Source organism: Sceloporus undulatus, chromosome 2, assembly GCF_019175285.1.
Source record: "Sceloporus undulatus isolate JIND9_A2432 ecotype Alabama chromosome 2, SceUnd_v1.1, whole genome shotgun sequence".
Lineage (NCBI taxonomy): Eukaryota > Metazoa > Chordata > Lepidosauria > Squamata > Phrynosomatidae > Sceloporus > Sceloporus undulatus.
In genome coordinates, this window is record NC_056523.1 from 100,562,363 (window position 1) to 100,588,196 (window position 25,834).

Genomic DNA, 25,834 nt, shown 5'->3' on the forward strand with positions numbered 1-25,834 from the left:
CTAGGAGACATTTAGAACTCAAAGTTAGAGGGTGCTTATTTCTTTTACTTTTTATTAAAATACTCTTTAAAACCTCAGAAAAGGAGTCTAAAAGCAATCCTAGAGTCCAGTTTTGAAACAGTTTTGAAACAGTTTAAACAGCAATTTTAAACACCGAATGCCTTTGGGTACGGAATTTCACAGTTGAGGCACTGCTGCAGAGAAATCCCTGTTATGTGTACCCCCCCCCAACCTAATTTCATGAGGTGTTGGGACAAACAACAGATCTTCTGAAGGTCTCAAATTTCTGTTTTTAAGCAATTTTAACTTGTTTTTGGTGCTATTTTTAGCTTATTAACTTGCTTTTTAAAAATAGATGTGTAGTTAATTTTGTTTTAAATTTTTTTATTAACAGGGTTTTTTTTTTAAAAAAAAAAACAGCAACACCTGTATTGTGTTTTTAAAATGCTGTATGCTGTCTTGGGCCCCATATTGGGAGAAAGGTAGGATCTAAATAAATAAATAAATAAATAAATAAAATCCTATCAGATAAGAATGTTTTTACCTCCCAGTGGAAAGATAGCCAAAAAGAGGCCATTCTATCTTTCCTGGGAAGGGGTGTTCAAAAGCCCTTGGGGCAGCCAGCAAGAAGGCCCTGTATTGTGTCCCCACCAGCTGTGCCTGTTCAGGTTGCAGAACTGAGAAAAGGCCCTCTCCTGAGGATCTCAGGGCCCATGCAGGCCCTTATGAGGATACACTGTCCTTCAGGTAGCCTAGAGCTATGACAATAAGACTTTATAAATAATAACCAGCACTTTGACTTTTGTCAAGAAACAAACTGATAGCCAATGAAGCTATTGTAACAGGGGAGTTATATAGTCTCTGTATCACACACATGTTAACACTCTGGCTGCAGCTCTTTGTGCCAACTGAAGTCTACAATCAGTCTTCACAACCAGCCCCATGTAGAGTGCTTTACAGTACTCCAAGTGGGATGTAAGCAGGGCATGTGTCACCATGGGCAGATCATGCCCAGTTGACACATAAGCTTTAAGCATACAAAACAACTCCTCACTACCACCAAAACCTGGGCCTCCAGACTCAAAGATGAGTCCAGAACTACAGCCACACCATGAACCTGTGCCTTCAGAGGGAGTCTGAAGATAGGCTGGTCCCTGTTTCCTGATCTGCCTTTTGCTTTACCCAGAACACATCTGTCTTGTTTGTGTTAAGCTTCAGTTTGTTAGCCCTCCAACAGTTTATTGCTGATGCCAGACATTGGTTTAGAATCAAAACAGTTTCCTTGGAATATAGTGGAAAGGAGATATAGAGCTGGATGTCATTAGCATACTGGTGGCACCAAACCCCAAGCCTCTAGTTGACATCTCCCAGTGATTTCATGAAGATGTTGAATAGCATGTGAAACAAAACAATGTCCCAAGGGAGCCCAAAGACCAATAACGAAGGAATTAAACAGGAGTCCCAAAGCACCATTTTCTGGGTTCACCCCATGAGGAAAGAACAGAGTCAGTGTAAAATGAGGCCTCCAAGTTCCATCCCATCAGTGTGGTCCAGAAGGATACTATGGTTAATGGTATCAAAACCTGCTGAGAGGCGCAGCAGTACCAACAGAATCACTGGTGTGATTTGATTGCCAACTGTCAGATGCAGAATCAATGTATCACATAAAAATAATGTTATTTTAAATTACAGCAAGTTTTGAGGTAGAGAGCCCACATGGTGCATTGGTTAGAATGTTGGACTCTGATGCCAGGAGACCAGAATTTGAATCCCAGCTCAGCCATGAAAACCCATTGGGTAGCCTTGGGCAAGTCACACTCTCTCAGCCTCAGAGGAAGGCAAAGACAACTCCCCCTCTGAAGAAACGTTGCTAAGAAAACCCTGTAGGTTCACCTTAGGGTCATCATAAATAAGTCAGAAATGGGTTGAAGATAAACAACAACAACAACAAAAAATTGGGGGTAGAAGTTTCCAAATTCTAACAAAAACAAGTCTAGGAATAATGAGAATAAACTAAGCATTTTAAAACTCTACCAAAATTAGGTGCCAAATATTTCTGATGGTTTTCTGTCCTTTTAAAAACATAGGAATCTCCCATACATGCTGATTCTTCCCACTTGACTGTGGATGCTGTCATTTGGCTCTATGTCGATACGTTATAGTCTACCACCAGCGATGTGAGGATTCGTTCCATCATCCTATATCTCCCCCTGCTCTTCCCACACTCTCCTCAACTCCTCTTCCTTCCACTCTCTCTCTCTCCCTCTCTCACACACACATGCACACAGTGACTTTGAAGGGTCCTTACTTAGAATAAGGCAGGGTGTTCTGTCACAAGAAGACATTCTTGACCTCTGGGCTTTCTTTGTTGTAACATTGCTGAACTAGGAATGCAGTTGGGTTGGCTTTCCAGAGGACCGGGCTTGCTCCTCTCTTGATGGAGCATTTTCAGCAACATGAGAGCAGCAAGCAAAATTCTCTGGAGTGGTGACAGTGGCAAGCAGTAAGGGTGGCAGAGAATCTGCCCAAGTGCTTCCCAGGTGTAGTATTTGTATACTGGGAGAATGCCATTCAAATCTCCAGAGTGGTTACTGGAGTCCTCCCTCCAGGAAGGAGGTTATAATTTGGCATCCCTTATGCTCTTCTACCTAGCACCAGTGCTCCCCCTACCTCACAGAAAGGCTGCTTGTGGTATGGCTATGCCCTCGAAGCATTAGTTGGCCCTTTGAACTTACACTCTTTAAGCTCATTGCTGTTGTGGCAAATATTTGTTTAATCTTCACTGTAAGAATGACCATTGTTCGGTGGTAGAGCAGGAGACAGGGCATTGGTGTGATCCTGTAGGGCTCTTCTTGCAAGACTCAGTTCCTGACATCTTCAAATATGAGCAAGAAGGTCTCTTGTCAAAAATCTGTTAGGGTTGTTTTGAAAGCAAAACTGAACAATAGATAAATAATCTCTTTGCCTTCCCTCAGACACCAACAGTTTTCATTTAGCATGTGGCACATACAGGTAAGTAACACCTGATCTCACCAGGTTTGAACTTCAGAAAATAGTGCAGGCACTTTGTAATTAGATTTAGAACTGTGAGGCTCATTAAGTATTGCCTTTGAAATATTCTCTGCAAAAGGTTAATTCCCTCTCTGGGGTGCAATACTTTAGCAAAAGGGTTAGATTATCCATCACATCACTAGAGAGTCTTTCCTACTCCCTTCCATATGTAGACAAGGTCTCCACAGCCACATCTTCTCTCCCCTATTTCTTTCTGCTCTGATATCCTAATATGTTGTTGCAGCCTGTGCTCCAACTGTATGGCTTCCAGCTGCTTAAAGGCATCCTGTTCTCTTTAAAGAGAGGGCATTTCCCTTTGCTACCCACATTTTTCGTTCTTATTTTCCTCTCCATGTTGGTAGAACTTCATTCCAGAACATGAACATTAAATCCATTTCCTTCTCTTTCTTCTAAACCTGATTGAGAACCAGAGCTTGAAAGTAATCAGTCACAGGTAATACAGTTAATATTGACTAGGTACTTTTTTCAGTAATATGATTTCCAAGAAGACACATTCCAAGAGCAATATAATAAGTAGGAATAAAGGAACTTAACTTGTATAATAGGTAAGTGGTTCCTAGTTATTTTTTCAAAGTTACTTTTAAGGTACATTATTAGGAATATTTTGACAGGTTTTTTTTTCAAGTTTTAGACCATTCACTTATCAACCCTAACATATTTTTCCCCTCAGAAAGAGGAAGGTAATGGAGAAGTAATGAGCAGTAGAGCAAACAATCCAAGAACTTATCTTTCCAGTATTGTAACACATAATGGCAATGAGCTACTTTTTAAATAATGTGAAGTAATTACTTTTTACAAGTACCTTTCCAAGCTGTGTTCAGAACCTGTGCTTTCTGTGAAACCTTGTCTGTAACTTTATTTCCCAACTCCTCTCCTCCTCACCCTTGCTGTCTCCTCCTCCTGACTCAATCCTAAATTGCATGTTCCTTAAGGTCTTTTTGTTTCTGACTAATTTTCAAACCAAATATCAAATATGGAAAATGCATAGAGTGCATTAGTATTCAATGATGGCTACATCCATTGACTGATGGTTTCCATCTGTGCAACAGAAAATGCAGAGTGATAACTACAGACATTATGAAATAATGATGCTCTTTGGTCTCCAGAACTGAGACACAAGGCACCGTATGAGACACAGACTGGCTGGCTTCAATCTGTTGGCATCCCCAACTGTTGTCAGGGAATTGGGAGACGATGATTTGCCACCCATTGAGACCTGAGGTTATCTCAGAATTCAGGTGCAAGTGTCAAACCAAACTCCCTTTGTAGCAGACAACTCTGGCCCTCAGCATTAGCAGCTGTTAATGCAAAATGAAGCTTTGGGATTTTGTTAATATAACTACAAAGCCATTTAGAGCAACCAAAAAGATGGTATTGTTTTTGGAAACGTTATCTCTGAGCCAAGAAAATAGCTTAGCTGAAGATAACAGAAAAATCAAAAGCAAGCATTCAAAAGGGCTTGTTCTATTGTTTTTGCTTGACAATATTTTGGCCTGTGCTCAAAATTGAGTATCTAGGGCTCCTTCTTGCTGGCCAAAATTGAAAGAAGGGTTTACAGCTGCTGTAATCCCCTTCCTTTCAGAACATTGCGAACAGTGAAAAACAACATCCCCCCATCATCCAGTTATTACTACACCCCCCCATTTACATTGTTAATCCACTTATCACAATATGTATATTCTAGTGCCATGTCACCTCTTTAGAACCCATTAATTTGTGTGCCACATTCACTAGATATTTTAGATAACTTTAAAAGGTTTTTTTAATAGCTGTTTTCTAAAATGGTACCAACAACATTCTTCATAACTAGGGTACTTTGATACCACATCAACTGTACAGAATCCTGGGATGTGCAATTCAGTAAGGTACTTAGACATCTCTGAAAAGTAGGTCTAGTGCTATAGTTCACAGAAATGGATCAAAGCTCTCTAGCAGAGGATCCTAAGTACAAACTACAAATCCCAAGATGCCATGGCAGTTAAAGTGATATCAAACTGATATAATTGTATATTGTAAATGAAGTAATATTTAACAAAGCTAATCACTTTTGTCACTGGACAGCTACTAACACTGTCTGCAAAGGTTAAACCTGGCTGCAAAGTCTAAATTTACAGCCTGGCTCACTGCCATTATATTCTGAGTTCCCATGTTCTTGCTTTCTTTTCCATCCCAGTACGTTTCAGCAGATGTGTGAGTGCTTCTTACTTTCTCTTCATCCATTCTATTTTCCTGCTTCATCTGATGTTCACATCTACTTTGAATAGTTATATCTCAATTTTTGTTACCTTGTAAAGTGTCATGCCTTAGTGGCACTTTTTAAGAGCAAATTATCTTGTTAATGACAACAGAAATGGAACCAAAATGGGACCGTGCAGTGTAAAAAGAACCCAGTTCTTCTGGGTTCTTTTTGTGATGCGTTGTGTACATCACAAGTGTGGCACACTTGTGACATATGCAACACACAGCGATGCCCAGATGCTGCACAGTGGTGGCGTCATCATGGCGGTACCCATGTGGACAGGACACCACCATAATGCTGCCACTCGTATGGACCAGCGTTCTGGAGTGTGTGCTTGCTGTGCACTCTGCAACCCTAGTTTCAGCATTGGTATACTGCTTTTAGCCAGTGTGTCTCAGACCAGAGTTTCCAGTTCTAATGGGTACACTAAAGAGGAAAGACAGGATAGTATTGGGTTTTATTTTCTCATCCTCTCAGTATGCAATTTCTCTTCCTCTTAGTATCTCAGGAAGGTTCATAGATCTTGGGGCCTTGCCCTTGTCTCCAGCTTAAATGTATTATCTCCAGGTGGAAAGCAAGGGTGCAAATTCACCCATTTTGGTGGGCTCAGAAAGACTAAAAACATGTAGGATAGCTGTGGTGCCATGGCTCTTATGAGAAGGATAATCCACTCATTTCACCCTGATCTGGGAACAGCCCCTTAGCTAAGATTTCTATCTTAATTTCTGAAAAAGAAAATATGTTCTCTGTATGTGATGAAATGACAAGCTATGAGCAACTATGGTTGGTACTTAATGCATAATGCTTACTGGCATCACCAACAGCTGTTCCTAGGTCTAAAGATCTCAGGATCTAGGATGATCCTGAACTAGCTACCCCAAGTCTCACACAGTCTCTTTGATTTCCCCCTCTGTCCTCCACATAAAGAACATTTGCAGCTCCTGCTTCTATTCTTACCCTGAGAATATATCCTTCCCAAATACATCTGAGTCAACAAATATCTGAATGTCCTAGTGAACACACTCTTTTACAGTTTGCTTTGTAAATTGATTGATTGGATGAAAGAAGGCAGAGGGTAATCTCAAACTTTCCCCTTTCGTCCCCCAGAGTTTGCTTTCCTCCTTCTGCATTTGTCTCTACTATTTCTCTTTCCAAGAAATAGACAAACACAGAAATTTGCACTAACTCTGACAGATGATTTTTTTTTTAAAATGTAAAAGATTTGGTTGTGAAAGGGAGTTGCTATAGAAAAGGAATGGGAAAAAACAAACCTGAAATGGATTTCTTTCAGGGAGTGAAAAGATTCTTTCTCCTAAGAAAAAACAACCCATACTGGATTATACCAAAGGTCTCTCTAGCCTAGTACTTATTTGCATGGTAGCCAATCAAGATTGTTAGTCTTGGGCCCGTTACAAACGGGCAGGAAAGTACGCGCAGAGCGCATACTAGGGTTAGAAAGGGGCGGTGCTTCCGCACCCCTAACCCTAGTGTGCACTCTGCGCGCACAAAATGGCAGCGGCCGTTCCACACGGCCGCCAGCATGAGAACATCACAACTGCGCTGCCTCTATACGGGGTGCCGCAGATGTGACATCCTCGCTCTGCGCCAGGGCGCTTAGTGTGCCCTTAGCGCGGAGCAGGAAGGAGCTCTGTTTCAGAGCTCCTTCCTGGTTTGGTCTACTGGGCGCAGCCTTCACACAGCTGCGCCCAGCGGACCAAAGGAGAAAGGGGCCAAGTGGCCCCTTTCTCCTCCTCCCCGCCGCCGCGGGGTGTCCTTGGGGCTTGAAGCCCCAGGGACACCCCTTTTCAGGCTGCGGGGAAGCGGCCTTTTGCTGCTTCCCCGCAGCCTGGAAAGCGGTGGATCGGGGCCTCAGCAGCTGCCGGTCTAGCCGCTGAGGCCCCGATACACTGGGGAAAGGGGCAGGTGCAGCCCGCCCCAAACAGGCGGTCTGTAACCTGCCTTGGTTTTGAGAACAGATGTTCACCCTGCTGTGCTGCTGGAAGTTGCCAAAGAAGAGGAGTGATAATGACTTAATTTGGGGGGGGGAGCTCCACAGGGGACTTAGCTTATGGAAAATACCTCAGTTTTGCTTTTATCCCTTCTTCTTAATGGGAGGAGGCAGGTTGTCAATTGCTATATGGAAAAGGAGAGGCAAATTGAATATGTGATACTTTTTTGTTCATGCGTGGGCTGTGTGGACTGCCCCTGAAGAGGTGGCCTGCAGATACCTCCATCTTCCCCAGATTGGGGTCATGGCAAGCGCATGCTACAGCCCTGATCTGGCCTTTCCAGGGCATAAAAGCTGCGGTGCCATGGCTTTAAGTGCTCCTTTGGTGCTGCATCATGTTTACATTGCGCCAGAAGAGCACCATGATGTCATATGCTGTGTGGAGAGGCACGGTGTCATGCTGACATGGGGGCAGAGTCAGGGTGTGCATCGTATGGATGCCATGCCTCTACTCCGCCCTCTGGCTGGCCTTAATGGCCGGTTTTACACAGCCCTGCAGTCTCCATCCACACTGAAGAAATAATCTGGTTTGAGAACACTTTAACTGCCATGGCTCTATTCTATGGAATTCTGTGGACTGCAGTTTGTTGTGGCACCAAAGCAGAGTTGACATGTTTACAAAGTTTATGTTTATTAAAAAGACTCAGTGTGGCATATCTACATACAAATGCAAGAATGCTGAAGCAGAAGCACTTGTTAAATTTGCTATGTGAACATGTCTAAAAACAGCCTTTTACTGATTTGCCATTACAGTTATAATGGCTACAATCCAAGTAAAGTTCCAAATGCAGTGAGTGAGGGCCTGTACAGACAGGCCAAAATAAAGCTGCTTTGGATTACTTTGGAGGTGGAACATGGCTTTGGCATGGCTTCCGGACTCTTAGGACAGATGCATCATTTAAACAGCATACCTCCAAAGTGACCCGAAGCAGCTTTATTTTGGCCTGTCTGTTCGGGGCCTGAGTTGCTGCAGATACAAAGATTGCTTGGACACATAAAATCTATCTTCTTTGGCAAATGTAATATGTGCCCTAGCCCTTTCTTAGACAAAGAGAGGAAAAGAAAGAAGTAACTAATAAAAGAAAGCAGAAACTAAAGTGAAACGGCATTGATAAATGTGTAAACGCAAATGCCAGCTAATCTTTGGAGATGACAATGTATATTAGAATAGGATGAAGCATTTTCATCTATGGCATTGCATGAAGTGCTTCCTTGGTTCTCATGTTAACAGGAATTTGAATGGCTTTGGTGAGTGAACACAATGTTTTGACCTATTCCCGAGAATGTTTTTGTAACAGCTGGAATTAAGTAGAGATCTTTGGAATCCATTTGTGTCATCACCAAAATCTTAATAACATTATCGTTATTAATTTCTGTATCATTCTTTGGGCCTAAATAATATTCTGTTATGACTATGGCGGGTTACAGACTGCCATAAAGGACATCCTTAGGACGTCCCATTTTGAAAAAGGGGCGTCTCTTCCAGACGCCCCTTACCCTATCACGGACAGAGTCCGTGACAAATGGCGGCGGCCGTTCTACATGGCTGCTGACATTTTGATGTAGCGGACGCTTTGCGTCCGCACGTCGCACAGCAGAAGTGACACCGTGAGTGCGCCCTTTGGCACTCGCGGTGCCTCTTCCGGGGCCTGAGAAGGAGTGTGATTTCCTGCAACGTCTGGGAGCCACACTGTTTAAAGGCTGAGGTTCCCGGACGCTGCAAGCAGAGGTGGAGCCAAGAATTGGGTTGCAACCTCCAGTCCTAGAGGGGCTCCCGCTCTCCTCAAAGGATTGTGTTTGCAGTCTGGTGTTACTTCTTGATCCGTCATTTCAGATGACAAATCAGGTAAAATGCAACGGTCAAAAGCACCTGTTATCAGCTTCGGCTGATATGCCAGCTGCGCCCTTTCCTGGAACTGGGGGATATCTGGAAACTGTAATACATGCACTGGTAACCTCAAGCCTAGATTTTTTGCAATGCGCTCTACATGGGGCTACCCTTGTCCCTAGTCTTTTGTGTCTTTTCTGTCTGTGGCCTCTCCCAGCTCCACAGACTCCGGGATAGTATTATCAACAGATTCCTGGCACTTTGCCCTTTCTTTCTTCTCAGCTGAGTTGTCCAAGGGGTGAGTTATAACATCTTCCTAGCCTCTGACAAATTCATCTATGACTATATTACACCAGTCCAGGCTAATTTTAAAAGGCTGACAAACATTTCTTCTGAGAAATATGTAAGCAATGCAACAAGCAGTGATTCCTCAGAATATGGTGTGCATGCACCAGAGTATAACTGTGATGAATGCAAGAATATCTAATTTGTAATAGTTAAGTTGCAAGTTGTCTACTTTCAGATTATATCCTACTATTAGTCCCAATTGGAGTAGACACATTGAACCAATGTGATTTACCCATGTGTCAGCTGACTGTTTCACAGTAGTTTCAACAGGTCTTCCTCATTTAGCACTAACCAATTGAATTCTGGCCTGAGATAACAGTTTTGCCAAATTTCATTTGACTATTTCTCTTTGCTTTGGCACTGGAGAAATGGCACCGATAATGGATTTCTTGTTTGGCATTTATTTCATTATTACACCACCAGTTTTGTTGTGCCTTCTTCAGTTTCACTGAAGCAAGTAGATAAGTGACACTGAACTATTGATCTCACTCATCTTTTAGAGTAGCCCTTAGAGTGTAAGCCTCCATTGTAGTGGGCAAAGGGTAAAAGAGAACTGAAAAATAAAAGGAGAGGATGGCTTTGGGACTGCGTGAAAGCCAGGACAGTGGCAATGGGTAATAATAATAATAATAAAAGTTTCAACAAGTCCAGCTTTGAGCAATGATTTACAGGGATTTTATATCATACATTTAGAAGCTTTCAGAAATCTGCCCTAGCAGTACCATCCTTAGCCATTGCTGGATATTCCTTTATGTGTAATGTCATCCAATGCTGTTATAAGGTCTAAGTAAGAAAAATATACACACATTAGCTTACTTAATTGGCTCATCGGGTGACCAACTAAGCTTTAAATTTAGGTATTTGGCATTAATTTAATCTCTAAAGGAGGCTGTCCTTTGCAGAGATGGCACTCTGGCTATATCATCTTGATATTCTCATTACATAGGAAATGTCAGCAAGAGAATTCCATCTTTTCCTGCAGTTACCCACATTTTAATGGCAGGTGTAGCTTTAGTTCTTCATTTAACCATAGTTAGGAATGCAGACCTTAGCAAATTATAATGTTGAAGGAAGTGCTGGAAAAATGATAATCTGCTGCTAACTGCAATTCTCGTTGCTGTTAAAACATAGGTTGCTAGTCAGTCAGCAATTCTGTAGTCCACTATTTCTTTCCTGTAGTCCATTCCTAGAGCCAGTGTAGATCTGTGGTTTGAGCGCTGGAGTACAAATCTGGAGACCAGGGTTTGAATCCCCTAGTTGACATGGAAACTCACTGAGTGACCTTGGACAAGTCACACTATTTCATCCCCAGAAATTGGAAAAGGCAAACCATCTCTGAATGAAATTTGCCAAGAAAACCTCATGGTAGGTTCACCTTAGGGTCACCATAAGTTGGAAATAACTTGAAAGCATACAGCAACACCACCACCAGCAACATACTCTTCTGTTGCCATACATACAGGTTTGTGACAAAAATGGAAAGGGGAGGGGATGAAGGACTCAAACAGAATTTTTGAAACTGATTTATTTTAGCATAAGCTTTCATGGGTAGCAACCCACTTCTCTGAAGGCACTGATGGGACTCAAAAGAACAGCCAGAGTACAATAAGATACAAAAGTCAAATTGTCATAAGACTTCAAAGGTTTGTGTGAAATGACAGCTACTCATCTGTAGTCCCAAGGTCTAAAAGCAATACTTAAAGTAAATGCTAAGGAAGCCAATACTTCCAACTATTATTAAGCAATGTCTAAATGATACTTAAGAATTATTTTAAAATAATACTTAAGCAATACCTAAGGCAATGCCCAAGAAATGCGTGAAAAAAATATAAATCAAGGCAGTGCCCTAGGATTGGGAAACTCTTCTGAAAATACTTGAGTATTTGTGAGAATGTATTTATTAATATGCGTGAAACCATTATCTGTTTGTATCTCTGTGGATGGCATTTCTGAATATGTTCCAATTCAGCTGGTTCTCTCTCCAGTATCCCCTTGAAATGTCTGTGTTTGAGAACAGCTGCCTGATTGTTAAGTAAAGAAAATTTAAAATGTTCTAATACTGTTTATTCAAAAGTCTCTCTGTCCATCTCTCTGTTTTGAACAAAAGCTCACAACCTTGTTTGTAAGAGTCTCCAAACTTGACATGTTACAGAAACAAAGATAACAAAGAGAAAGATAATAAAAAAGGCTGTAATAACATTTGGATCTGATCAACTTCTTTGGTTCCTTGCTCCTTATAGATACACTTTAGATTTATTTATTTGTTCAAATATTATATCATGCTCATTATAATCTTGGTATTTACACTTACCAAGTTGACATCACTGCAATTTTCAAACAAGTTCAGAATTGATAAACATACTATTTAGATTTACTTCCAGATATAAATATCAAGAATTGAATTGCTTTTTACTATATTTCACTAAAATAAGTGAGACATTAAACATACTGTTACCAGTAATTCATGGGAATTAAATCAAAGTTTTGACATTTAGGAAAAAATGAAAGCTTCCATGTAACATCTTTAAACATAATATACCTTGAGACTATGAATACTATGACTATTATGGGGCCGTACAGATGGGCCAAAAGGTCCATTTTCCACCTGACCTGGTGTCATCTTGTTTAAATGATGCAAACCATAAACCCTAGGCTCAGGATGGGCAGGCTGGTTGCCATTCCAGCAGATCTGGCATAAGCCAGGCTAATAGGCCCTTAGCCTGGTCCAGTAAAAATTGGCTGTTTCCAATAGAGTTTCCAGAAATTCCCCCACAACAGCTAGTAAACCAGATGGCCATATGCCCCTCTACCTGCTACCACCACTTGCTGGCCCTAGTTGTAGGCTATGATGCCAGAAGAGGATGCCTGGCCATTTGGGTGAAGCCAATGTGCATATAATACATACTATTATGATGAAAATAAAATTAGTTGCTGTTCCATTTTGTCAGAGGTAAATTAACTGCTGGTTCCTTTTGTGATTACTAGTTAAACATTTAAATTGTCAGGTTTCTAAATGATCTCAGAATTTATGATGATGTGCTTTTCTTTGGACAAAGAGAAAATTAGGATCTGAAATGCACAGAGACATATCTGCATTCTGTAGATTACTTCCAAAAAGTGTTTACATTTCTGGGCAAGTCAGGTGATTTGATAATTTGAATCGCCTCTGTTTTCCTATCTTCAGAATGGAAAGGGATCATAATGCCTGCTGAAATAAATGCAGTGTGCCCTTGCCTTATGTGCAGATCCATTCCAGACCCCTCCACGTAAGGAAAATCACGCATATGCTCGAACTCCATTGAAAACCATGGGTCTTGTGCATTTTTCTCCCGTTGTGCGGCTTTCAGTGTAAGCTGAAAGCTGCATAAAAGGTGCCTGCATATGACGCGAGTGCACTGTATTATTGAAATGTATGGGTCATCCAGAATTTGAGTTCTTCATCCATTGAGCATATATCAGTGATGGCGAACCTTTTAGGGGCCAAGTGCCCAAACTAAAAGGCCTTCCGACATCAGGTGTTACCTGGTGCTGGGGGTAGGACTTCTGCGGAGTGAAACACGACTTATGGCACAGGACTTCTGCCCTCTGGGAGTGGGACTTCAAGGGTGGGACTTCTTCCCCCTGCCCTCCCAGGCCTTCAGCTGCCTCTCTGGAGACAGCTGAAAGGCCAGGGGCAAGGAGGAAAGACGAAGAACAGGTGCGCGCCTGTTCTTCCTCTTCCCCATCTCTCCAGGCCTTCAGCTGCCACTACAGAGACAGCTGAAGGCCCGGGATGGCCAGGAAGAGGAGGAACAGGTCCACCCTTGTTCTTTCTTTATCTCACCTTCTGTGTGCCATAAAAATGGCTTTGTGTGCCATCTCTGGTATACGTGCCATAGGTTTGGCACCATAAACTTATATATGTATATGCACAAACCTATACAGTCATCCCACCATATGTGCAGACTTGGAGTCCATGGTCTCGCTCTTCGCCGGAGGAACAAGCTGCTATCTTTAAAATGGGCTTGCATGCACCACAGGCATGCATGCCATTATTCTCTATGGAGCATGCATATGTGCAAGCTGCCATTTTTGCAGGGAGTCCAGAACTGATCCTCCGTGAGTTGGGAGGGGTTACTGTATATGCCTAGCAAAGAATCAGACAAGGGAAGCCTTTAATCTCTGTGAAGCAATTAAACCCAATTCTGAAACCTTGTGATTAATTTGACTACTCTTATATATCTTCTTTTAGTACACTACTTTGTAAGAGTCGTGACATGATTCAAAATAATTGCCTCCCCAGTTCTTATTCTGTTACCATTTATCCATAGCTCATTGGAAGATGGGGTTTTAACTGGGTTTTAGATGGTATACTTTTCCTTGTTTTATCTTGTATTTTAGAATTATATTTGTTTTTTGAACCATGCAGATAAATATAGACAAAATAAATATACAGTAAATAAATTAAATAATAAATAAATAGACACTTTACTTGATTCTGTATATTTCTGTTTTAATATTCAAAACTATACTGTAAGAATACTATGAGGAAATCTAATCTTCCCTACATTAGGGGGAGGAAGATGGCTTTTATTTCAGGAGGTATCCTGTTTATAGGGTTCTTCCATTTGCCACTAAATGAAGCTCATTTTACTGGCTTCCTGCTATCATCTTCAGCTTGCCTCACTCTTTTTTCTGTATTAGAAGCTATGTCCTTCATTGAGTCATACTGATGTATCTGCTTTATGGCAATGTTGCTAAGTGTTGATTTCTTGACTACCAGCAACATTGGCTTTTCTTGATTTGCTGCCATCCTCATGTGTCAAGGGATATACATGACACAAAAAAGTGGTAGGGATTACTATTAATCTTTCTCTGTGGACCAAAATCTGCTTTCACAGAAAATAGTTGGACATGGCAAGTTAATCATCATAGTGAAGGCTTTCTGGATGAGTTATACCCCGTTCACGTTTACTTCCAGTGGTGTGAGAAACACTTCCCTGTTGCAAGATCCCAAACTGCTGAAGAAAGCAGCTGAATACAGCAACCATGCAGACTGATAATGTGGATCATTCTCACCCAGTCATCACTCAGTTCCAGAGTAATGATTCCTGCATTCAAAATTTATCACAGCAATGTGAAATCTCATCACAGGAAAGCAATTCCTCACTAGGAGAAATTGTGAGTGATGCTTGGATAAACACCAAATCTATGGTTGGTTGGATTCTCTATTCAGCTGGACCCAACATTTTGGAAGATTTTCAGTGGCATGGGTTAGCTATAATCTAGACTGTTAAACAAGTAATTATTTTAGTGGCAAATTCAGTAATATACATCTCACCACATTAAAATAGTGTTGATCATTTTCCTAAACTTTAGCCATCCCACAGACAGTAATCAAAATATCGTCTATCTTTATCAGAATATATGCAAAATCTGTGTTCTAAAAATACTATAAATTACTTACAAAATGTTTTCTCATTATACCAAACAAAAAAAGCCAGAATTTGAAATTAGCTTCATATAATTATTAACCTCAACATTACATAGTCCCCTTTTGTGATATGCAATGTGGTAGGAAGTTTAGTTTTGCAATTTATAGTTCTCAAGCATATAGTTCTCAAGCATCTAATTTTCTTATCTTTTCAGTTTACATCTCATACTGGTAATTTTTACTAAAAGATGTTTTTACTACAAAATGTTGTGTACCTTCAAGTTGTTTCCAACTTGTGGCAGCCCTAAGGCAACCCTACCACAGGGTTTTCTCTACAAGATTTGTAGAGTCAGAAGTTGTTCTTGTCTTCCTCTGAGGCTGTGTGAGTGTACCTTGCCCAAGATCACCTAGTTGCTTTCTGTAACTGAGCAGGGATTATCCCAGAATTCTAGGTCAATGCTATACCATGCTGGCTTTTATATTGCAATATATTGAATATATTTACTATTTAGAAAGAAGTGGTCCTCCTTAACAAGGGTTGGAGAGGTTGGGAGAAACAGTTTTATTGTAAATGGAAGCATTTGGTCTCTGATCTTCAAAACAGCTCCCATGAGCGGCTAATTGATTCATGGGGGAGTGTCACAGTCACAGACCTCATGCAGAACATTCATTTAACCCTCAGTGACAAAGGCAAAGGAGAGAACCTTAATACCATTTGAATTAAAATTATAGTCTTATTAGTGTTATCTAGTTCCATTCTTCTCAACATAATAACCTCTGCTGATCTTTTATTTTCTTCCTTAAACTGTGGCTGCTGAGACACTCTGTATCCATAGGCATCTATCCAGTACTTTGAATCTAATCATCAGATTGTGAGCACAAAGTGTTGCATTATGGCTGGAGCACTACTATCTTAATCTCCACTGGTTTTCAAACTGTATTACCTGGTTATAAATCAGGCATGTTGTCCTCCCGCTCCAATTCCCAAAGTGTCCTTAAATTAATATGAGGGCTGATAACACTCTGTCATTCTCCTTGGAGACTCTTGTTATCTCTTTCCAATGCACTTGTGGCATGTTGGTGTCCTCCTCTATATCCTCTTTAGATAATGTGCCTGAAAAATGTGCATGACCTCCAAACCTCCTCCTCATCTAAATGAGCGGGCTGCACTTGCTGTTGAGATAAAAACCTATTAATCCTTCCAGGAGTACACCACTAAAATATTAGCAGGTTGCTTGTTCACACAGTATAAAGCATGGGCAAATTTTCCATATTTCCCCTCTGAAAAAATGCTTTCTGGTGCTCCTCCCTTCCTTGCCTTCATTTGTATAATAAACATGAGAAATTAGCACCATTTCCCTGTTGGGTCCTTCAGAAACCAGGCCATCTTTTCATACTGCAATAAAGAAAATGCATAGTTTGGTTTTCTAGCAAATAAATGGGATTTGCATATAACTAAATTTACATTGCTTTAAATCATAAATTTACCTGAGGAGCACATTATCCATATGCATTGTTAAGGGAAGGTAAAAATAGTTCCTTATTAGAGCTATTAGTTAGTTATCCTTTAAAGCAAAGTAAATTATACATGTTCAATACAATGGGGCAATGCAAGACATTTCAATATACTTTCGATAGTTTGCAATCAATTAATATGTAGTGCATGCTTGTTGGCACTTTGATGGTCTTAATATATACTCTATGGATTCTATAATTTACTAAGTTCAGTGACAAGATTTTCATTCATTTTAGGGACCTGGACTGTGCCCTGTGTTATACACTATAAAAGAAAGAAACTCTCTTCAGGCACACACAAACATTTCTGTGGAGTGATGCACATGCCAGTTCTTTAATCTTCCAGTACTGAATGAGACATCTTGTCAGTCTGAATGGAGGGTGTAGCTGTGTTTGGTCTAAAGTAGTTATAGTTTCCAGGTAATCCAGTCACCTAAAGGACAGTTCCATGTTTGTCTCAGACTATCCCCATTAATTTGAGGAGATCAGAGTTGGAATGGGTGAGGCCAGCATGTTTCCCCTCAAACCCACTATATGCTAGCACACCTGTGACACCCTTTCAAAGAAGCTGCTCAGAGCAGCTTCTTTTAGGGAGCAGGTCGGTGCTGCAATGTGTAGCTGCTACAGCATCAATCTGGGGCATATAGGGGTGGCATTTAGCCTCCTGTCTGTACTGCCCCATTCTCTCTGGAATCTACAGGTTTAGTTTGGGCTGTACATATTCACATCTATTATCTAATATCAGAGCAACACTTGTCTTCACTGGCTTCCTTCAGATAAGAGTCATAGATCTCTTATTTACAGTGAAAAACAGCACCTAGTAGGAGTGAATGAGAGAGAGAGAGATACAGTGCTTCCAGTCTTGGACCATATTTGGTAAATTTAATTAGTGCTAAAAAGTGGCTTGTTTTGTAAGATGATCAGTTTTTAACCTAAGTAAATTACTTTCTTTATGACTAATAAATTGAACGAATTATATCTTTTTCATGCAGTGTGGTGAGCCCATAAATCCTCCAAGCAGTTAGCTAGTAGTTTCACTTGATTACCTTTTCCATTACTGGTTTTTTTTCATAATCTTTGCTAGAGTGGGGAATTCATTCAGCTTTAATAACATGAGAGAAATGTTGACGAGGGGCTGGCTTAATTAGTGAACTATATCCAGGATTTTGTCATTGTCTCAGAAGCTGACTTGTGCCTTGCTTAATGAGCCTCAGGCATTTCTTTCTAAGTATTCTATTGCAGGTATATGACTTTAAATGTAGATGTTACACTGAAAATTGAAAATCACATAACAAGCAGTCCTTTGGATTTAATCTACCCTAATTTACCAGGTGACAGAGGTCAAAAGTTTAGTGTGGCACTATTGCTCACCTGTTAATTAATTAAGGATGCTTTTGAAGATCCTTTTATGAGGTTGTTCTTTGTAGTGTGACTTCCTTTCCTGCAAAAGAGTCACTGGTTCCAAAATAGATTCTCTGGGTAGACCTTTTATTTGCCAAAACCCTACTGATCCCAACTTTGTTGAATAACAGCTAAGAAGAAAGAGAGGTTTAGCTTTTTAGGCAACACACAACATGCTGCTTTCCCATTTGGGTAGCCATATGTCCATGCTATTTTACAAAGGACAGTTCTTTGAAAGCATCTTTCCTTTGAAAAACTATCCAGTCCAAGTCTGGTTTTAAGATAAAGAGTCATAAGAAGAGCAAGCTGGAACCCTGGAGTTATCAGCAAGCATGAGTACCTGTATCTTCAAATCTGCATCTGTAGTTTTTAGCTGTGAAATTCCATGTCCTCTTTTTTTGGCAAAACATAAGTAGCTTCCCTGTTTTTCATTATTGCTGGGGAGGGAAAGGGGGGACGAATGTGCTAGAATGGCCCTAAAGGGTGCATGGGTTCTTGCAGGGAGGAGGGGGCATTAAACGGAGGGTCAGAATATTCAGACTTCTTGAAAATAGGCCAAACGGCTGTTAATTTATGGTGACTATGAATTTCATAGGGTTTTCTTACACAAGGAATACTCAGAGGTGGTTTTGTCAATTCCTCCCTCTGAAATCTAGCCTACAGAACCTAGTATTTGTTAGTGGTCTCCCATCCAGCTACTAACCATGGCCTAATCATCACTGCAGAAATAACTCATTTTGACACCCCTTTAACTGCCATGACTCAATGCTATGGAACTCTGGGATTTATAGTTTTAGTGAGTTGTTTAGCCTTCTCTGTCAGAGAGCTCTGGTGCCACAAAAACTATAAATCATAGGTTTTGAAAGGATAGAGTCATAGCTGTTAAAGCAGTGTCAAACTGCCTTGTTTCTGCAGTGCAGATTAGACTCAGACAGGGTCTACTGCCATATTTATGTTGTCCCCTTGAGATTTAGCCTACATCAAATGTGCATACTTAACATGTGCATTAAACTCCTGACAATAGCAAACTTTAATAGACTTGGTTTATACTTTATTTAAAGGCGCCTACAGTGAATGTGCCCAACCACAGTAATAAATGAGATGTAGCTCCTGGAAATAGTTACTGACTGGCATAATTCTTAATATCCCTGGAGCAGTCCAAGTAATTAACACTGCAGCAGGTCTCAAGTAATTACACAGGTGGACCATAAATGGACAGCGGGTGTGGCTTTATGCCAAACATTGCTTCTCTTTGCTCCATGAGGATTCCTTGTATATAACTCCTTCCAGCTTGTCTATAACTCCTTCCAACAGGCCTGAGCATGGAAACATTAATTTTTTGGTCTTCATATCCCTTCCAGCCAGTATGTTCTGTGCTGTCTGGGAGTTTCTCAGAGAGGTAGTCCAAAATGTAAAATTTTCATACTCTGGAATCTTATACAACCTTGTATAAGAAAGATTATCAACTTATATTAATAGGCAAACAGACTGTAGCTTTACAAGTAAAATGTCTTGGGGCTTTTCTCATTTTGGCTCACACTGATTTGAAGCCCATCTATTGTTCTTCCTGCCTGGATTGAATACTGCCTAATAATTCTTATGATTTGCTTTAGCTCTTCAAAGGACTATACAAGTATTAATTTGTGGAAGCCTAATAATCTTATGTAGCCCATCCTTGCCAAATAGTTCAGAGAAGCAAGGGTTGAATAATGCCATTGAGCAATGCAGCTATCTGATTCTTCAAAAGTAGATCTCTGTCCAGTCATACTATCATTTTTTGAACAAGCAGTCAGTTAGCAAGCTCTGAAGTGGTTCTAGAGAGAAAGAATGAGAGAGGGGAATGGGTTCCCAACAGATATAAATGCAAGGTCACCTAGCTCCATCCATTCATTACTTATATGGAAGAGATACAGGCAATGGGCTTTCTGTGTACTTTTCACTGAGATCATGTGCCTTCCCTATCCCTGAGGCCATGGGTATTCATTCAGTCTCACTCATGTTGTCCATTCATTTGGCCTCTTTGATACAATCGTTCCCCTAGTGTGATATTTTTATTTTGTCAATTGCACTGTATGACATATATATTTCATTTCCCTGCAACCCTGATCCACACCAATCTGGAAATTCTTCCAGTTGGAAATTCTTCAGCTGGGGCACTGCCAGGCTGAAATGTTATATTTTAGAGATATCATAGTCAGGTATAACTACAACAATGGAGTTCCATACTCATAGTTACATTTGGAAATGCAAGATTATGGCCAATATCTTGCCTTGATTTTTTTTAAATTACATGCATAAGATTACTCAGGAATTATCACTACTTAGAAAAATAAAATATTGGTTCTGAGCAGCATCACACTTAGGCACCTATCTGTGAACAGCAGCAGCCAAAGATATGAAGTTTGCAGCTTTATCTCTTACCTTTCTATCACTTCCAATTACTGTCTTCCACTACTATCTAGTTGTCCACACAGGCCAAAAGGCCCATGTTCCCATCAGCCTTGTACAGTTTAGATGATGCAGGCCACAACAATGGGGCCATGATTGAGCCCAATCCTGCCAGACTGGATGTGGATCCAGCCCAATCCTAGGGTAAGCAGCATTTGCCCTGAAGTAATTTGACATGGAAACTCCATGGCAAATCCCAGCTGTTTATTTGCCCCTATGAATGGATGGAAGGCTGAATCAACCTGGGGCCCTGCAGAATCAAACTTACAATGTTGTGGCTGCAATACTGGCATTTAACCACTGTGTCACCAGGGCCCTTAGATGTGAGGATGGGGGAGGGGGGGCATCTGAGTACAAGTGACAGTGAATCAATGCAAAGAGTGTGCACTGATAACAAGTCTTGGGTCAGCGAAGGGACAGGTGTGTAAAGAACTGCCCATCCTGAAGCCAACCTGGGGATAAAGCCAGGTGAGCATTGACACCAGAATAGCATGGGCTCAGCTCATGCCATCTTGGCCTGTCTTCTCAGCTGCTACAGCTGACTACTTCACTAGGTAGAACATTTTTCTGAGCTCTAGGAATAATGTGTTCTCTGGGCAACTGAGCAAAATGTTCCCATGGATATTTTTGCATGCATTCAGAAGCTAGCTAGGAGTGTGAGACCTGTTCTAAAGACTGCAAGGATGACATTGTGGTGGAATGATTGTATTATTTATTAGGGCCTCAGTCCAATCATTATTCCCAGCTAGAGCCTACCTACTGGGATTTACCAACTGTGATGTTAAATTCATACTGGATTTTGTCCCTTGTTTTAAAAAAGTGATTCAAGTTACTGAAACTAATAATAATAATAATAATAGTTTTTATTTATATCTTCCTGCCTCTCCCGATGGATCACAACAGAGTTAAAAACAATTACAATATTACAACATTAGTTACCACATAATTAAAACCACAGTTAAAAACATGAAACATCAATCAATCAGGGTCAGGTGCTCTTGTTCCATACCAATAGTCTTCATAGGATATAAGTACAGCCAGATGGTATAGATCCATTCTCAATTCCAGTGCCCCCCCAACAAATACATAACATGCACAAGATATTTTCTGCCAATCTTAAGAGTATTATACATTGGTGACAACGATTTGTAGGAATAACAGACGTTCTGCAGTAGTCGCTACTTTCATGCATAGACTTCTAAATATTAGAAGCATCAGAAAATTTGTCTGTGTCTTCTGGGTGAACCAGCCAGTCTTTGCGCTTGCCATGTGCCTGCATGCTTTGTTTAACCAAGTGAGAAAACAGCAGTCTTCTGCTGAGACATTTATGCCCAAGTTGTGGAAAACTTAACGAAAAGTAAAGTGTTCATTATTCCATTGGTGTGCTCAGGGCAAGACCTTCAATGAAGGCTGGCTAATGCCTTCTTCACTGAGAATGAGAAATCTTGAATTCTTCACGGCCTTTCCAAAACCAGGCTTGAGTTCATACACTGGTGTTTTAAAAAGAGACCCAAAAATCCAATAAAAAGCTTTTTCTTAACTAATGAAGCAATGGCTATATTTGTGCTGATCTCCTTCTGCAGGGCTTCTGTGTTTCAGCATGCTGGGACAGTGTGTTTTGATAAAAAATGCAGTATAAAATGTAATTGTAAGTGACCTTGACAGTCAGGCTATACAGGGGTCACAATATTAGCATTCCCATGGATATTGTCACAGGGACACACTGAACAATTAGTAAAACGAATAAAGGATATTCAGATATGCCACTTAGGGATTGTTATTTTTATGCCTTTTGGAGACATTTTGACCTTCTAGTTTATTATGATCCAAGAAAAATGTCAATATTTCTCAGCTCGCCAAGGTTAGTGGAATTTTAATGAGTTATTGAGTGAAGCACTTAATCCTTCAGTAACAGATTCCTTTCCTTTGAATCTACAGTGATGAATATAAAAGTTTAACTATACAGTACTTGTGGAAAAAACAGTTTTACTTTCATTTTTGTAATGTGAAGTCATTGAATGATACCCTAATTTCATTTTTTAACAATTTGGGCTGCAGGGGGTTTGCAGACCCTGCTTTCTACACTGAAGCATTATTTTATTATATGATAAAGCAGCAGCAGAACAAAAGCCTGAAGTAAATTGCAAATCAACCTTTCTGTTTTGATTATTTCTTTTGCAATATCATTCTGTAATGTTCTATAATGTGCTTATTACAATTATTGCTGCACAGTAATCTTCTAATTTTTAGAAACTTAGATAATTGACATAATGCTAGTTATTAGTTTTTGTACAGAAGCTCTTTTAGGAAATTGTATTCTGTATAAATTATTGCTAATAGCTATAAGTTTTGAATTCTCTGAATAAGCAGGTGCCTCATTACTGGAAAATAAAAATTACATTACTAGCAGTTTAGCATCACCATGTCTTTCTGTTTTTTGTAATGTCTATACTGGTGAAATAGTTCAAATTCAGACAAATCCCAGATCATGAACTAAAATGGATGGACTCAAATTTTTTTAAAAAAATCCATACTGAAGCATACTTTCTTCGAAATAACCAAATGCTAATATTAACACTCCTGACATTTTAGATATATTTCTCCCCAAACTTTCCATATTGGGCAAGGATGACAATTTTCTTCCCTGGGGCTATATGGGGACTACAAGATTGCCCAAAATCCCCCCCAAAAAAAATTGGTATTAAAGAACCAATAGTGAATACAAGTTAGGTATATGGGGAAATATGTTTGTGTGTAATATACACATACACACACACCAATGCAAAGGGATAATGTCATGTATGCAAAAAGTGACTCTACACTCCTGGTGGCTACCAGAAGAATTGAATCCACCTCGAAACGTAGACTTGCTTAAACCATTTTTCTGTGGGATTATGCGGGGTCCATAATAGTGGGTGCTTATTTGGAAAATAAAAGACCGTCTTCTCTTCTACTGCATGCTACAGTATTCTTTAAATCCTGCACTTATCTCTAACCCTAGTCCTTGCAATTACATTCTTCTGAAATTTTGCTGGTTTCTTATCTAAACCATTTTAAAGAAAACTTCTAAAATTTCTTGGAATAGGATGAGGGAAAGAGATTTATCCTCTTCTATCCCAATTTCACTCAGAAATTGAATGTTATTGGTAGGTCCCACCTTTTAAAAATCAAAACATAAAGACATACAGACCCAAACCCCTACACCTATTTGTCTGCTGTTCAGTATATGTCCGTCCCACACATGAAGGTCCTCTGGGAAAAGTCTACTTCAGCCTAAAAAATCCAGGTTGACGTCAGTTACCCAGAGGGCCTTCTGCATCGCTGCTCCAAAGCTATGGAGTGACCTGCCAGAGGAGATCTGCCACATTTCCACCCTTAAAGCCTTTAAGAAGGCCCATAAGCTGGATCTCTTCCGGCAGGCCTTCCCAGCTTAGCTTCCCCTCCTTGAATATGAATATGAATACATGTATGTGACGGTTAATTGTGCTTCTCTCTCTCCGCCAAATTTCCCCTCAATTTTAGCCATTTGTATTTTAATGTTTTATATTGTTTATTAATATTGTTGTTTCAGCATGGGGATGGGGGGGGGTTGAGAAAGGGATTACTTTGAATCTGTTTGCATTTTTAATTGTATTTTTTATTGCTGTAACCCACCCGGATTCCCTGTGATTGGGCGGGATATAAATAAATCATTATTATTGTTATTAGTAGTAGTAGTAGTAATGTGTTAGTACAATTACAGTTTTGATCTAATTCTGATGAATCACCTTGGACTGATTCAGAAGCCATCCCGTTGATTCACACTGAATTGCAAATTTCAGTTCAGAAATCCAGGTGTTCATGATCTAAACTCAGTGCTAGTGAATTTAGATCATCAGCACCAGGATTTCTGAACTGAAATTCACAATTCAGTGTGAATCAATGGGATGGCTTCTGAATCAGTCCAAGATGCATTCTTCCCAATAGTTAAATCAAAATCTGAACTGAATTATGTTGCATTGTCAATCGTCACTGAAAGTTAAAAATTAGTGTCGGTATAAATTACAATGTACCCTTGGTATCCACTGGGGTTTGGTTCTAGAAATCCTGTTAAACACAACAGAGAATAAAATGATGTCCCTTATATAAAAGGACAAAATCAAGATTTGTTTTTCAGAATTTATATATTTTTGAATATTTTCAAGCCATAAATGCTTGAATCTGTGGATAAAGAACCTATGGATATGGAGGTCTGACTGTAATATCAATGGTAATGAGAAATCAAATGATATTACCTGTCTGTCTCTCTGTCACATGATGGAAGACAGATTTCTATTTTAGAAAATCAAAGATGATATGATGGAGTCAGATAATGCTCTGTTTCGATGCACTCCAATTTTATTGTTCAACTGTTACCAAATGGTACATGGAACACTGCCTTTCTCCAGCATAGACCATTGCCTCATAAACCTTACTATTGTTTATACCAGCTTGTAGTAAGTTTCTATAGTTTCCAGCAGGATTCTTCCCCAGTCCTAGCTGTTTTAGAGAAAGTGCCACAATCAATATGATGTTTGCCTGACACAGTGTTGCAAAAACATGTTGTATATAAAAGTATATTGCTGCAAAAGTATTTGCTCCCCAAGAAGTATTCAGCTTAGAATTGATACCAAAACATTTTTTCCTCTGCTTTTCCAGTACTCTATGGACAAGATGGCCTCCATGCATCATGTGAAAAGAAGTATTGTGGTCGAGGCAGTAAGTGTGTTGTGAACAAGGAGACTGACAAACCTGAATGTAGATGCATAGATAACTGTAAATCTAGTTACATGCCTGTGTGTGGATCTGATGGCAAATTCTATGAAAATCACTGTGAACTCCACCGAGCTTCATGCTTGCAAAGGAAGAAAATCTACATTATTCACAGCAAAGACTGCTTCTTCAAAGGTAGGACTTCTCTCTGATAAATCTACAGAATTTATTCCATTTATTTTGTTGTGTCAGATTGTGAGCTATGAAAATAAGCATTCAATTTTTTTTTAATTGTGCAGTCCCAAAGACAGCTCTTCTTAAAACATTATTAACATATGGATATATCTGCATATATTACATTGGGCCCATACCTAGTCCTACATAGTATAACTTAAATCTCATTTATTCCATTGGGCCTCCTCTAGTATAGCTGTGTCTCAGGACTAGTAATAATACTACCCCAGTCGTCTCAGTATCTGGTAGCATTAGTAGTGTCTGGCAGTATTAGTAATAGTGATATTACTATAGTGAAATAGTGAAACCAGATTATTTCTGTAGTGCAGATGCAGCCTTTGTCTTTACTGAAAGCAGTTAAGGAGAGTTATTTATTTTATTTTATTTTTTCATGTTGGATTATTTCACTGTGAACTCCACTGAGCTCACAGCTCCAGCAGCATTTCTCCAGTTTAAGTATCCTCTTCAAAGCTTCTCCAGTTCCCTCCAACCCCACAATGAGGTAATCAATGTGGTTATTTTCCTTTTATCTAGCCTATATCACTCTTTATTAACAATAAAAGGAAGTTGTTTGTACTTGAGCTAGCATAATGTATG

At 40.0% G+C, this 25,834-nt stretch overlaps 1 protein-coding gene across 3 annotated transcripts in view; it reads left to right on the forward strand.

Moving 5' to 3' along the window:
- Positions 1-25,834, forward strand: part of FSTL4 (follistatin like 4) — a 615,437-nt gene that overhangs the window by 161,132 nt on the left and 428,471 nt on the right. For all 3 annotated transcript variants that reach the window (XM_042455922.1, XM_042455924.1, XM_042455923.1), the window contains exon 4: positions 24,950-25,198. In XM_042455922.1, the coding sequence (XP_042311856.1) occupies positions 24,950-25,198 (249 nt within the window). The remainder of the gene's footprint in view (positions 1-24,949; positions 25,199-25,834) is intronic.